The sequence below is a fragment of the Pseudorca crassidens genome, chromosome 3 (assembly GCF_039906515.1).
Source record: "Pseudorca crassidens isolate mPseCra1 chromosome 3, mPseCra1.hap1, whole genome shotgun sequence".
Taxonomy (NCBI): domain Eukaryota; kingdom Metazoa; phylum Chordata; class Mammalia; order Artiodactyla; family Delphinidae; genus Pseudorca; species Pseudorca crassidens.
Window position 1 is genome coordinate 100939298 of NC_090298.1, and position 15905 is coordinate 100955202.

At 39.5% G+C, this 15905-nt stretch overlaps 1 protein-coding gene across 7 annotated transcripts in view; it reads left to right on the forward strand.

The window, feature by feature from the left end:
• Nucleotides 1-15905, forward strand: part of SNCAIP (synuclein alpha interacting protein) — a 150988-nt gene that overhangs the window by 113679 nt on the left and 21404 nt on the right. For all 7 annotated transcript variants that reach the window (XM_067731562.1, XM_067731558.1, XM_067731556.1 and 4 more), the window contains exons 6-7: nt 4958-5071; nt 12574-12699. In XM_067731562.1, coding sequence (XP_067587663.1) covers nt 4958-5071; nt 12574-12699 — 240 coding nt within the window. The remainder of the gene's footprint in view (nt 1-4957; nt 5072-12573; nt 12700-15905) is intronic.

The following is a 15905-nucleotide window of genomic DNA, read 5'->3' on the forward strand; positions in this document are numbered from 1 at the left end:
AATGTGGAATTCAGTCACATTTATTAATAAGCCAGAAGTGAAGTTTGGGGAAATATATATATCTTGTGCTTCTGCATATGTACTTTACTTTACTTAATAGTTACGTCTTCTAAAAGCTGAATAGTCGTAATTTTTATAAATGGAATTATACTGAAATTTACTAGGGGAACTTGCTAGTTAAAGAAGTCTGCTTGTGAATTCCCTGAAGAACGTCTTATATTTGAAAAACAAGCAGTTTCCTTCCCCAGTATACCTCTTATGCAAATCTGAATTTTTGTGTCTTCCATTTATTTATCATTCAGCAAAGATGAAACAGTTGTTTTCTGTTTTATTTAATGTTACTCAGTGATTAGCTTTTTTGATCAAATAAGAAATCCATGACCCCAGCGAATATCATTTTCCTTTAGTTGTAAATGATGCTATGTCAGATTAAGAGGTGAACTGCAGGCAGCTATCAAGAAGAAAGAGAAATGAAATGTGAAGTCAAAGTCAAGCATGGTGGAGTTCAGCAATGTGTACAAGTCCACCAGGTACTGTGTTAAGCTGCTGGCAAAACAAATTTAAATGAGACATAGTCCCTTTTCTTAAGGAACTGATAGCCTGGTGGATAAGGCAGGTAAATTATCAGTAATACAAGTGCAGGATGGCGAATTCAGGATCTAGTCCCATGTCGGAATCCTGTAGGAAGGCAGGAGTTGGGTTTGGTAATCAGTGGGCATGTGTCAGTTATGACTAAAATATTCTTGCAATGCCAGTGATTGTTGACATTCGCCTTGCCGTTTTAGTATTTATAAAATACAGTTCTCATTAGTTTTCCTGATTAATGGTGCATTTTGAATGTATTCTAACTACATAGTTGGATGAAGTGTTTTTGTTAATTTATATGCCCGAGTGCTTGTTCTGATAGGGTAAGGATCTTCAGAGTAGGAAAGTACATAAGAAATTTAGTGGTCATTAAGCCAACCCTGGGTAAACTCCTTCTATGGTATCCATATTAAGTGTTAATTCATTCTTAAACTGCTCCAGTCAACATAGGATCCCCATCATACAATCAGCATGCAAACTTAAACAATAAAATTTTTTTTGCTTCGATGAAGAACATACATCAAGCCCACAGAACTCAAAAGCTCTTAGAGTTTTGCGGTCTCAGGCTTTTCATACTTTACTTCTGGACAATGATCTGAGAACTGGAAGTATTCTTTTACTCCTTTGTTTAGTCTAGAATTTACAAAAGCAGTAAATACAAATATTTTATAATATATGCCACCCTCTTTGGCCGTCTGTCCTGACACATGTCCTGCCTCAGTCCATTAGTGTATTGTGATGGACATTGATGAAATTGAGGGAGTGCTAAGAAGTCATCATTCTTCCATTTTAGGACCCTGTTTTGAACACTAGTAACTAACTGGTGGTATTTCACCTCCTTAAGCACAGTTCTGAGAACCCTGCTGTCATTAAAGAAAACAAACTTGGTACAAATGGGCAGAAGTTGCTCAGATAATATGTGTTGGCTGACAGGAAGCAGAGTCAGAGACAAGGTATCAAATAAAAAGATTACATTAGAAAAGGGGCTCTGAAGTCATACCAAGGCTTAAGAACATCTCCCCACACTGTTAAACTCCTTAAATATGGAACATCATAAGTTCTTGCCAGCTACATGCAGACTTTATTGAGTGCTTTCTGGGGACCCAACACTAGATACTGTGGGAGTTCAACAGGCATTATTAAGTGCCCTTTGGCAACAGTTAAGCAAAATAATTGTAAAGAAAGATTTCTAAAAGGTGAGAACAGTCTGTTTTCTAAAATGGAGCCAGCACAAGAAATTACTTTAGAATCTAAACGGATTTGGAATGAAATAACCTTGATTCTCTTTTTATTTCTGAGTAAGCCCAAAGACAAAATGCTGGTCTGGTGAGAAAACATATAACCTACTGATATTCCTTTTTAACATACAGTGAGTGACCCAAGGCTCAGGGACTTCAGCAGGCAAAAATCTCCCAGTAGAATCTACTAACATTTTTTGTTTTCTTGGTATTTCTAATAATGGCAAGTGATACTGCTTTCAAACTCATAGTAGTGATATAGTATTTCCTTTTCCCTCTCTAGCAACTTTTTATTTGGTTAAACATTTCCTTGAGTAACTAAACCTAACACACATCTAACAGAACATTCTCCCCAACAGCAGCAGAATATGCATTTTTCTCAAGTGCACATGAAATAGTCTCCATGATAGACCATATGTTAGGTCATAAGACAGATCTCAATAAATTTAAAAGGATTAAAATCATACAAAGTATGTCCTTCCACCATAAAGAAATACAGTTAGGTATTAATAACAGAAGGGAATTTAAGATATTCACAAGTATATAGAATTACACCTCAAAATAATAATTGTATCAAAAGAGAAATTACAACAGAAATTGTAAGATATTTAGAGATGAATGAACATGCAACATACCAACATTTAAGCATGCAGCTAAAGCAATGCTTAGAGGGAAATTTATAGTTGTAAATGCATATGTTTAAAAAAGAAGGAGGAGAGGCTTCCCTGGTGGCACAGTGGTTGAGAGTCCGCCTGACGATGCAGGGGACACAGGTTCGTGCCCCAGTCCGGGAGGATCCCGCATGCCGCGGAGCGGCTGGGCCCGTGAGCCATGGCCGCTGAGCCTGCGCATCCGGAGCCTGTGCTCCACAACGGGAGAGGCCACAGCAGTGAGAGGCCCGCGTACTGCAAAAAAAATAAAAATTAAATTAAAAAATAAATTAAAAAAAGAAGGAAGAGGACGAGGAGGAGGAGGAAGATCTCAAATTATTGGCCTAATCTACCTCAAGAAACTAGAAAAATAAAGCAAACTAAATTCAAAGCAAGCAGAAGGAAGAAAATTAAAATTTTTTCAAGCAAAAATAAATGAAGTAGAGAATAGAAAAATAATAGAGAAAATCAGCAAAACTAAATTTGGTCTCATAAAAAGATTTTTAAAAATTAGCAAGCCTTTAGTTAGACTGACCAAAAAAGAGAGAGAGAGAAAGAAAGAGAGAGAAGACTCAAATTACTAAAATCAGAACTATTGCCTCATATTTTTGTGTTCTGTGTAAATATCCATTGATGTAAATTGTCTTGCCTCATAGACGCTCAGTATGGTTCCTACACCTTTCTTTATTCAGAGGGAATGAAGCACGTTGTGTCAGTGGGGTTTTTTAAATTCTCCTAAGAAACACTGCATGCTCAAATTGTGTAATTTAAGGAAAGTCTGTAATGAATTTTTATATACAAAAGGAGGGTGGGTGGATAGGGTGTAGGGAGCCCGTGAAGGAAAGTGCAGTATATTGGGGTCAGTAACAACCAGAGCACAGTTACCAACCCAGAGCCTGAAAGGGCAGGGGAAGGACCTTGAGATAGAGAGGGTTGAGTAGAACTGCTGACTTTTGACCTTTGACTGGTGGCAGGACTCAGCCGACCAGTGGCACCTCCATAAAGGGGGAGTTGAGAACAAGGGGGACCTCAAACTCACTCTCTTTTCCTGGTCTCCTGTTACTGCTTTCCATTAGCCAAACCCAGTCAGAAGCCAGGGGGCAAGGGAGCCAACACATACAGATCAGCCTCCCTGGGCAGAAAGGAGGGCAGAAACAGGAGGAGATAGATCTGAATGGGGCACCTGGAAGCTATTCAGCACACACCTGATCATGCTAGATGCCCCAATCAGAGAGAACTATTCTGCGGGTGAATAGACGGAAGTTGACTACTTGAAATTCCATTATCCAAATAGGAGTAAATGAAGAATGAGCAGATTACCCGCCCTGTCTTGTTTTTAGAATAGGCTTCCCTGACTTCATGCCCACAGTAGTTCTTTTCTCCTGTTCTAAGGTCCCACACCATGCAAACCAGGAATGCAGTTGAATGTCTCATTTGTCTTATGGAGTTATTGTGAGGATCTAAGAGAGCATTCTAATACAGTGTAAGGTGACGTATTATGTGCTTAGTAAGCTGACATGCATCGCCTCATTTGACCTTTACAGTAACTCCATGAGGTAGCTGCTACTAACCCCTGCTATTTCATAGATGAGAAAATTGAGTATCAGAGAGATGAGGTAAGTTGTTCAAAGTCTCGTAACTAAGTGGTGGATTAAGGGTTTAAATCCATTCCAAAGTCTGGGTCTTAATCACTAGGTTACATATGTCACGACTGCCTTCCTGGTTTGCACAGTGTGGGATCCGAGCACAGGAGAACAGGGCTACCGTGGGCAGGAAATCAGAGAAGGCTTCAGTGAAAGTAGCATTTGAGCCAGTGTAACGGGATTATTTTCCTTTTCTTTATTTTGGACTCCTAACATGCTAACCTATCAAGAGAAAAAGCAGAGTTAATGGATAAACAAATTGTGGTATATTTATACAATGGAATACTTCTCAGCAATAAAAAGGAATAAACTATCTCCAAGCACTAGCTTGGGTGAATCTCAGAAGGATTATGTTGGGTGAAAGAAGCCAGATGCAAAAGAGTACATACTCTATTCTGCTGTGATAGGAATCATAGTGGTCGCCTGGGCAAAGGGGAGGGGTATGAGAGCAAAGGAGTACTAGAAACGTGGGCGTGCGGTGGAAATGTTCTACATCTTGACTGGAGTTGTAGTTAACAAGAGAATATATTTGTCAAAATTCATGAAACTGTACTTTAAAAAGAGTATATTTCATAGTTCGCAAATTATACCTCAATAAGTTGATTTTAAAATAACTGATGAAATTATGAAAATGTATTAAGTAAAAATTATGCAGTTGATTTAGAGTCAAAATTACTGTTCAGAAATAGAATAGGTGATATACATTTATTGTAAATGAATTAAGCCAGATATAAAAGCCAAAATTCATGTGATTTTTTTCCCTTGGTAAAATTACCACCTGTGAGGTATTTTTTCAAACCTGAATTACCTTAAATTTCTTTTTTTTTTCTTTTTAATCTAGAATGGTCAATTGGAGTGCGTACGCTGGATGGTGAGTGAAACAGAAGCCATTGCTGAATTGAGTTGTTCTAAGGATTTTCCAAGCCTTATTCATTACGCAGGTTGCTTCGGCCAGGTATGAAGAAATTTTTAATTATCTTCTATTTGCATGCTATGTAATCTGTCTCTCTTTAAATTTTTAGTCCATCAAAATCCAAACATAAAAAATCATCAAAAATGTATTCAAAGATTTATAAGCAGTGATATTCATTGCAGTATTTTTTATATGAAAGAAATGTTTTAAACAACCTAAATATTCCAGATAGGATATTGGATAAATGATGAAGCAACATCCATATGATGGAATTTTACAGAAAAATATTCATTATATAATATTGAATTAAAATGTATGATACAAAACTGTTCCTGTAATTTGGTACCAACTTTGAATTTTGGAGAGAGAGAAAGAGAAATAGATAATAAAACTAGAAAAAACTATGTCACAACTTGTTTTTATAGTTATTATCACTCAGGGTAGAATTATAAGTGGCTTTTATTTTCTTTCTTATATTTGTCACTTTTTTCCAAATTTCCTACAATAAACAAACTTAACTTTTGTCAAAAGGAAAAATGATAGATTTTCTTGAAACCAAAATTAAGAAGAAAATCTTTGGTATGGCATTAATCGAGGAAGTCTCCGTCCATTAAAGATAAGCAATCACACTAACTAAATGAGTCTCAGTTACAACCAGTTTCTGCATTAGGAAATCCCAGTGTGAGTAACTGATGTACACAGATCACAGTCCAGTGTATGCAGTAAAAAATCATCACTAACTCCCTTTGAGAAGGGTGAGTATAAATTATCTTTTTAAAAAAAATTGGAACCACAAAATGCCAATCTCCGTCTTAAAAAAATATAAATAAAGTCAGCACTGTATTAAAATAGATTTAATCACATTTGTTTGTGGCAAAGAAAATTGCTTCTCATGCATATAACCTTATCCCTTTGGCTTCATACACTTTCCCAGTGGCAGTAAATTGTGGTATTGTCAACAAGAGATTATGCTTTTTCAAGCATGACAATCTCAAATTTTAAAAATAGACTCCTAGAATATTACCACAGCCTTTCTTCAGGGGGAGTCATGTTAGGTGATAGTTTATTTTGTGCCATGGTAACTTCAATTAATATATATGTAATGTTTCCTATATGTACCAAGCACCATGCCGTTGGATTTTGTGTACATTATCTGCCTTATGCCTTAAAACAACCTTATTGGATTCTGTTGTTTTTATCCCCATTCTATAGATGAGGAGAATGAAAAAAGAAATCTTAAGTGGCTTGCATGTGGTCTAATGGCTAGTAAGAGCAAAGGCTGGATCTCAACTCAGGTCCTTTGGCTTTGGGACCAGATTCTGGTTTTCCTCCATTTGTGTAGATAATTTGTATAGCTTGTTTACAGTGGCACGGATACAGCTGCAGGAGTCCTTTTTTACAATTTTATCTCACAATACGTTGTGATATTTGGAGTGTCTTAACACAGCTCGTATGAAATTCATGGAATGAAGAAAGGAGCAGGAAGAACATTTAAAATTTGTAAAAGCCAATGTCTTTGAAATAATGACTCCGTTTTCTTCGTGTATTGCATTTATGAGCCCCAGTCATGGTGCTCTACAAACAAACATAAGAATTAATAAGATTTGTTAAGATGCCCTTTTTTTGCTTAGACTGGCAAAGGGGAGAATAGCATTTTCAAATGACCAAAAGAATCATTAAGACAATAGTCTTCATAAATCATTCTCAGTATAAAACAAAATTTTATGTCTTCTCAAATTGTCTGAGTAATTGTTTCATACCCCTGATTTCACTTGCTTATGTAAAGCCTAAAGAGGAATTTCAGATATCAGTGAAAAGGCTGACTGCACTTTTGGAAGAGCTTGCCAAAGAAAAGGAGGAAAGGATTGCACTGCTGTTCTGAGACTTTAAGTCAATAATTGGGCATCCGGCCTTCTTTGTCCTGAGCAGTGTTGCTTATATGTGCCAGTTTCTCTCTTCAGCTCTCACAGCAGGCTTCTCATAATTTTGAAGCTATTGGGACAGAACAAAAGAAAGTGCCATTCCTGGGACTGGCTGGGTGATAGTGTAGTTTGCTTGGCTGGACTAGAGGAAAATATGGAAATTAGTGACCTATGTGAAGAGCCATGTCAAACATTTGCTTCATGTTAGTATCAGTCTTCAGATTGTTATTTCAAGCTGATAAGCATTTTTAATGACCTCAAGTACAGCAAGGCATTCCAGCAGTGCCTTCAGGAGAGCATTCCTAACTACGTAGAAAACGTAGAAGCCCATTAGGACTGCAAATTCTGCCCAGCCATCCTACATCCACCGCGACCACTTATGTAACAGATAACCTGTGGAGATGCTGAACTTGGAACCATTACAAGGCTAATATTTTCACAAGGAAGACTGTTATTGAACAGTTTTCTAATGGATTCAGCACATGCAGGTTTTTCTACATCAAGCAGGCACTTGAGTGTGTTCTGGTTTTGTTTCTTCAGTAAATACCCTTGGAAAGGACAGTACAGAGGAAAATTCCTCTCTGGGTTTATTTTAGTTGCCCTCTGCCCCTCCTATAGATTCTTAAAGAATGAGCTCCATTTGACTCGCAATTTGTGTCCTTTTACTGGTTAAAATTACCTTTAAGTGCTCCAGAACCACAGGGTAGCCAGCAGTTTTTACTGGTCTTCTGGAGTGGTAGATCTTTGGGTGATAGGAATTGATTTTCTTCCTCTTGACACACCAGGTCTCGGAGGGGGCAGCTATTTCATTCCCTGATTGTACCTAGCAGAACCGGCCACGGGGAGCATGAAGGTGAAGGCATGAGGGATGCTCAGGGAATGAGCAGGGGCGTCCTCGGATGGGCCTGCTTTGCTGTCCCTTGAGAGAGATGCTTGCTGGCGAAACAATTGAGACAGAATTGTCTCAAGTCAAAGTCACCGCCTGTGTAACTTGGGCGGTTTTATTCGAACATGAAGGTTCAGATGGTCTCGTCCAGGATCCCAGCAAAGCTCTTGCCCTCAGGTGCTTGGGGGCTCCGGCCTGTTTCGCATTGGTCACTGGTTCAGTGGGCTCTCTGATACTTTCAACATCAGACTTATCATTTTGTTTCTGAATCTTTCATGTGACTTTTGGTCAAGGAGTTTTGCTACGGAAACAACAGGAATCATAGCATTAAGGCATTTACCAAGAAAGAGCACATTTGCCTACGCTATGTTCATTCTCCATTTTAAATGTTTGCCCTGATACAGATCAAAAAAAAAACAAAAAGCACTTTTTCAAAAAAGAAAAAGCTCAGCGGTTCCTACGAATGGTCATGAATAGGCATGCTGGTGAGGGGGCTCCTTCCACAGGCTGTGTTATCGTTTTTCCACGGTTTACTTTAAAAAGGGGAAATATTCTGTTGACTTTATTGTTTCATTGTCATGGGGTAGAAAAAAGTAAACAACACTGAAAGGGTTATGATTGCAGATGAAAGCAAACTGAAAAATCTTTGAATGGCACAAGCATTCATCTGTTCTCCAAGGACCTTTGAAAAAGCTTAACCAACACAGAGCTCCACAACCCACAGACTGACAGTTAATGTGATTTCTGTGACCCAAGGGTTGGAAAGGGAGTGTGTCCTTTATGGAGTCAGGGGTCATGGGGCAATGAGCCATGGTGGATATTCATATTCAGAAGACAGAGAACATTAGCTCCTGAGTCTGAGTTTAAATCCTAGCCCTTGCATATACGTTTACATTTTTTAAAAAAAGAAAAGGTCTCCCTGGACCTCAGTTTCCTCATCTTTAAAATGGAGATAATAGAACCTTCTGTACAGGGTTACTCTGAGGTCCAAATGAGAAAAGCCACATGAAGCACTGCCCACTGCCAGCACATATTAGACACTAGGTAAATGTTGGCTATTATGGTTATTGGATACCTTCCACTTTATTATTTTTATAAATATTATTTAATATATTTATTTCACTATGAGTGAAGTATCAGAGAAATTGGACAAAGAATTATTTAGGCCTTAACCTATTTAATCAATTCTTAGATGTATTTTTTTTCACATTTTACTATCTCTAGATTCTACATTTATCTTACAGTAAATGACAATATGAGATTATTGCTGGCCATCCTTTTACATTTGAACATGTCAAAAACTGGAGTGAATCTTATAATTGATGGCACATTAGAGTTGATAACCTATGATCACAGACAAAGCTGCTTCCTTTTGAACTTATGGCTGTAACAAAACTGTAGACATTTTATTGATACCAGTAATAAACCGGTGGCATAGTTTTCAATTACATTTTTAATTGGACTGTCCAGCAAATCTCATAAATTACATGCATTAATTGCCGCTTTAAATAAATTGCATTGCCTTTAAGAACTTGCAAAATACAACATTAAAACAGGTCACCAAAAGAGCAGAAAATCTCAAGAGGAGGAAACAAGTACATGAAGTAGGTTTCAAGTCGTTAGATGTAAGTTGAATGGGTAGGTGGGTGCGTGGGTGATTGGGTGGAACGTCAGTTGCAGAGGCATTCTGTAAAACAGAAATAATACAGAAGAGCCAGCCCATCCGTGGGACTGCATTGGATGTTCTCTGAAAGCAATGCCTATGGGAAAATGAAGATCTGAAGTTACATTCTTCCTTTAACATCTTCCTGATACACACACACACACACACATACACACACATACACACCACGCACACACTGGTGGGGGGCAGAGGAGAGAACCCGCGGAATGTCTAAAAGATAAAAGAAGAGGTGGGCATCGTTGCATATATATCTATAACATGTATGCATTTACAAGGGCCTTCTTAGTTGGAGAAAATAGCTGTATTTGTTCTGTTCTCCTTACTAGATATTTGTCAAATAAGTCACTGTTTAAATTGTAGGACTGTGGATCTCTGCTGGAATGTTCTCCAGAATCAGAGCAGAAAGCATTTCTCAGAGACTGGATGCTAAACATGCTTTTACCCAAACCAAGGGATTCTAGCCATCTCCATGTCCCTCTCAGAAATCCTAAGTGGACAGCCAGCCCATCCCTTTGAGCAGTGCTTCTGTGCACCGTATCGTAGGGGAGATTGTCATTTCCATCGATTTCTCAGTGAACAGGCCAGTTGCATAGCTTCTTATTAAAGTAAATTGTCCACTGCAGAACACAAAACTGAATTGGAGGGGCTGGGCAAAGACGTGCCTTGTTCTGAACAATAGGATAAACATTCTTCCTTTATGTAAGTCTTGCATGTTGAATTGGGTAAGAGCCTTAATTATAGGAAAGAATTATCCATGACATCGTAAGAAAAGCAGGCAGGTTGTCATAACAGTATGGACTGCACCTGACTGGGAGAGTCAGGGGCCAAGGCAACTCCTGCCTCACACAGACCTTGCCCTGTTCTCCCAGGTCATCAAGCCCCTGCAAAGTCCAGGTCTCTAGATTCTTCCCAGATTTCTACAAAGGGAAAATTCCTAGTCTTAGGAATAGTATACTATTTCCTATAACTCCATTACTGTAAGTTATTCAGTTATATTCAGTTATTCGAAACACTGAATTATAATAAAGGGCATTTTCTATGCATGTGGAATAGACATATCCACTATAATATTTAATTGAGTCTGAAAAACATGAAAGTATGCCTGACAAGAAGGTACATATAAAACGTTTCTGAGTATCTTGAACTCCTCTGAACTTTACTTGCTAAAGAGAGAAGCTGCTAGAGTATCAGAGAATATCCAGTTGTCTTCTTCAGTTTTCTGATTTGTAAAATAATTGAATTGGATCATTCCCTAAAATCTCTGCCACTTCGCATTTTTAACATTTAATATCATGGGGGTCACCACAAACTTGACAATGACATTGAAGATGGCAGCACTGTCCTTTTCACCAGTAGGGGCCCAGCAACCTGCCCGCTTGATGTTTCTGTGTCTTAGGCATTGACTTCTAACCAGTTGGTCATGTCATTGATCTTGAGGTACACCCACTCATCCAGATCTTTTCAGGAGTTAAGATCACATGGTTCGATCATCTGTCTCCAGATAAAAATATTTCGGTTTTTTCCCTACCTAATTAGGAAAAATAAAGGAAGTTGTTGTACCTTATGCATTCGAAACATCACCTGCTCTGGTCCAAATGTCACTCCCAGCTTCCTCCAAGTTTGCCTCTGAAGAAGAGGATTAAGCACATCAGCCTATCTTATCGTACTCCTACCTCCCAACCCTAGCCTCCAGGCTTTGCTCCACCTCATTCTCTAGGGACGTGGAGGGTTTCACTTCCTACAAGGTCTGTCTGCTTTTGCAGCTAACACTCACCATGCTTTCCCGGGGTGCATTCTTGGTCGGTTGTAGGTATTGATTACATTTTCTCTCCTTGCTCTTTAGAGGGGTTACTCCCTGCTTGCTCGTGTAAAAAAAGGTGTGGTACAAATATTCAGTCTCTCCCTGATGTCACTGATGCCTTTATAAACAGTGCCCTGTTCCCCACATGAGGGGAGAAACATGAAAGGAGCTGGCTATTTTTATCCAGCATTCCTTTAGCAGATTAGTTGGCATGTTCAGAAGGTGAAGGCAAATTTAATCCAGGAAAATATAAAAGTTCATGACCAGTCCAAGCAAATAACTGGAAAAGAAAATCCTTTAAAAGGCTAAGGAGAGGTTCAAGGCTATTTCAAACGCATGATCATCTTTTTAAATGTCAAATTCCACCCACTAAACTTCATGCTGTTGTTTTTACCACTCTCATATTTTTTTAACATTATGTTTAATTTTTCTATTTTAAAACAGTGAATTCCCATCCCCGTGCTTTCTCCTGAGGCCAAACGTAACATGTAAATACCACAAAAGACTCAGTGGGTAAAATGCAAACAGATTATGACAACACACACTGACTGTTCTGTGTCTTTGCTTTTGAAAGGCTGTGTTCAAAGCTTTGGGTCCCCTTCCTTTAACATAGAAGAAGAGAAAGATTTATCTGTTAAAACAAACAAACAAAAAAAACACCAACATTTGGTCAGAAAAATCAAGAGGGTCCCAGTTTTATTTCAGTGTGGTTATCTTATACTTAGCAACTTAAGATGTTGCCTCTTTTTTGTAAGCTGATTGATTGTACGGTATGGGATTAGGAAGGCATGGTTGAAGCATGATAAACTTAAAGTAGAAGCTGGGTATCTCAACAGTCCAAGGTTTTACAATAATATTCTTGAAGCCTCCAGATAATATAACAAAGTAACAAAAACATTGCCTTGGACTCAAAAGACTGGGCTGGTTCCAACGTTGACTGTCTCACTGTGTGACTGAGGAGGTACTCAAACTTTCTGTGAATCAGTTTTCCCACCTGTAGAATAAGTAAGCAAAACAAGAGCGTTTCTGAGATAACTTTCTGCTCTTCAAATTCTCAGAGCATTCTTCTTTCATTAACTTTAGTCAGAGATGCAAGAATTTTCAGTTCATACTGAATGGAAATGTCCTCCTCGTAAGGTAAGCTTGGCTATATCTAAGCTTCACATGTTGGAGTTCTGTTTTCCTCTGTCCTTATATTAGACTTCACTACGTGACAGTCTATTAATTCCAGCCTGTCCTTGTGTTTAATAGGAAAAGATTCTGCTGTGGCTTCTTCAGTTCATGCAAGAGCAGGGCATCTCACTGGATGAAGTAGACCAGGAAGGCAACAGCGCCGTTCATGTGGCTTCCCAGCATGGCTACCTCGGGTGCATACAGGTACACAGGCCCTGCTGCTCTGGAGAGAGAAATGAGTGCATCAAGTAATAAAACAAAACATGGGAATTTTGTTCACTGGGAGAATGTCTGGATTAAATCAGCTTTTCCTCTTATAGTGGATCGTGAGGAGTCAAACTGATACGTTTGTATTTCCAGAAATGCACACAAACACTGGCATCAGTAGCTGTCTGGGTTTCTCCTGGAGTGTCACAGGATGTTGAAGGGGACACTTCTTGCCCTTGCAGCATTACCTTAAAACCCCAATGCTGAGGACAATGAAGTACCCCATGTTCTCAAGACAGCAGGAAACCACTACCAGACTGATCGCTGAGTCCGTCACATGGAGGGTGCGCCCTTCCTGCTGTCATTAGCACACTTCGCCTTCCCAAATGTCTGAAACACAGGACCGAATTTTTAAGAAAGAATGAGAAGAATTCCTCAGAGTAGCAAGCAGGAGGCTTAGGAGAGACAGTGGTGTCGTTTTCTTCTCCCATTCTTTGTAGTAGGACTGAGCTTCCCCAAAGCATTCAAAAAGTCCCAGAACTGATTACAGGAGGCCCTTGATATTGGTCCCCTCTGCCCGTGGGCAGGCTCAGCAGGGCCTCAGTTGGCCAGCCGCTCCACCCAAGAGCCTCCGGTGGCCTCATCCTTTTAGCCCAACATACCCTGGGAATATTACCATGTCCTTTGTGTGCAGTGATGTAGAGAGGTTGGGGAGCAGAGCCACAGGAGGTGGGGAGGCCCTTCCCCCTGCCCCAGGCCACTTGGAGGTACATCCAGGAGAGCTGCTTAGAGAGCACAGGGTTCCTACAGGAAGAGGGGTTGGCCTCTCGTCCCACAGCTGAATGCAGAGCTGCACAAAGCTGAGCCACACCCAGTGCCGCCATCCTAACAGCACATAGTGGGAGGCCCTGCGAGAGTCCTCAGAAGCTTGGGGCACACGTGAATGTGAAAACTGGGTATCTATTATATACAATAGTTTACATCTGCTAATCCCAAACTCCCAGTCCTTCCTTCTCCCACCCCCCTGTATAGCATAGGGAAATAGTCAATGTCCTGTGATAAACCATAATGGGAAAGAATATTAAATTAAAAATGTCTCTGTGTATAACTGAGTCACTTTGCCGTACAGCAGAGATTAGTACAGCATTGTAAATCAGCTATACTTCAATTAAAAAAATTTTTTTTTAAACTGGATAGGCTTTTTTTACCTAGAAAATGTAAGGCCCTGACTGACAAAACGAAGAGAGAAGAGAGCTGAAGAGAAGGAGGGAGAGTGACAGTGTGAGGAGAGGAAAAGCTTTGAATTGGAAACAGAGTTTAGAATTGACCTGGAATTTAATTTATGAACATAAATCATAATTACCAGAGTCCAACCAGTTACACCATTCTCATCATTGAAAATGACCCAACATCTATGGATTTGTTCCCACATCTGCCTGAGATGTAGGAAAGGGTGATTGACAACGTACGGCTGAAGGCCATGATTAAAGAAAATACTTTTACCTCACCAGATTTATACAGTTCAAAGTATGCATATGTAAGAACTCTAAGAAAACAACACTCTTTTTCAGCCTTATTAGGTATTGTTTCTTTTATTCCAAACTCAACGGGTACTTACTGAGGTCCTACTGTGAGCAAGGTAGACTGTATCTCAGAGAGAAAACTGGGAAGTGAGAACTTGCTCGGGAAGGTAGAGAGGACTCAGGGAATTCAAACAATGTGGAAAAGCATTAAACGTAAGAGGCAAGAGATTCATAAAACCGGAAAGCAGAGGTCACAGCGAAAAGCCCTCTGCAGAGTCTCCTCACATGCAACCACTCTGTGGAAAGCCACGCTGATAGGAAATATTTCAAGTGTCTGGGAAGTTTCCCCACTGTTGTTGGCGAAGCGTGCATCTTCTAATTTAAGACACCAAGTTGTAAAAGGAGTGATGAGAAAAGAGAGAAATTTAAATTTTTACCAGGATCTGCAGAAAGATGAAAGGAGTAGCATTACTTTTTGTGGAGGAAAAATAATTAAATGAAGACTGAAAACTTCATTTTTCCATGTGACAAAACACTCTATATTTAATAGTATTGAAGTAGACTGTTTTTATCAGCCAGTAAATGACTGCAACCCAAAGAAAACCAGCTGATATCACGAATTCTGTTTGAGATCTTACTTATTTTCCTTCTTAATATGTGAGGAGAGGCAGTCTGTCTTTTCAGAGTGTTCGTCTCTCCACTTAACACAAATGATATTTTTGGCGCTAGACACCATGGATGTGGAAACTTGAATAATCTTGGAAGCGGGTCTATCCACTGGGTGTGAGAATAAAAAAAAAAATAGGTACAAAGAGATTGAAAGTAGAAAAGGGGGTGAGCGAGGACCTTTATGAAGTGAAGAGGGGAACTGAGTATGGAAAACATTGGAAAGATAACTGCAGAGGCCAGAGTCAAGGGGAGCGATAATAGTGCGTTTATGCTGAGTCTCTGAGAGCTCAGGGTGAGATGATCTCTGCGACACCCTGTGACGTGGGTGGCAGTGGCCTTATAGCACCTTTTGTGGTGAGTGATCATAAACCGAGAGGAAAATGAAGCTCCTTAATGACTTCTGAGTCTAAGTAGTCTAGGAATTTAAAAATCCCAAGTATTTCTTGTGGAAAAAACATTTTCTATTACTAAAATAAATCCAGAGGTCTACAGACTGATCTTGATAGCGTCAAAAAATACGGCAGACTCTGACAGTTGATTAATGTGGGTGTAACAGCTTTCTGTGGGGTCTGTTGTCATCACAGCATAAAAACAAGAGAGTTTTGATTTTTTTTTTAAATTAACCATGTCCGGGAATTCCCCGGCGGTCTAATGGTTAGGACTCCGGGCTTCCATTGCCAAGGGCAAGGATTCAGCCCCCGGTCAGGGAACTAAGATCCCACAAGCCGAGGTGCAGACAAAAAAAAAAAAAAAAATTAACGATGTCAACCGTGCTCCATAAAATCTCTCTCCCCTCTACTAATGGTACCCTGGCCAGATTCCTTAACTTTTTGCTTTTGTTTGACTATTAACAAATTTACTTCAAACCAGTTTAAAAATCTCAGTCTTATTTCTGGTTCAAAGCATTCTCCTCCCCAACCCAGATCAGACTCAGGGTGAGAGGGACTTGGTACGGGACGGAGGCATGACTGGTTTTTTACACACCACCTTAGCTCCTATTCCCCTCTCTCT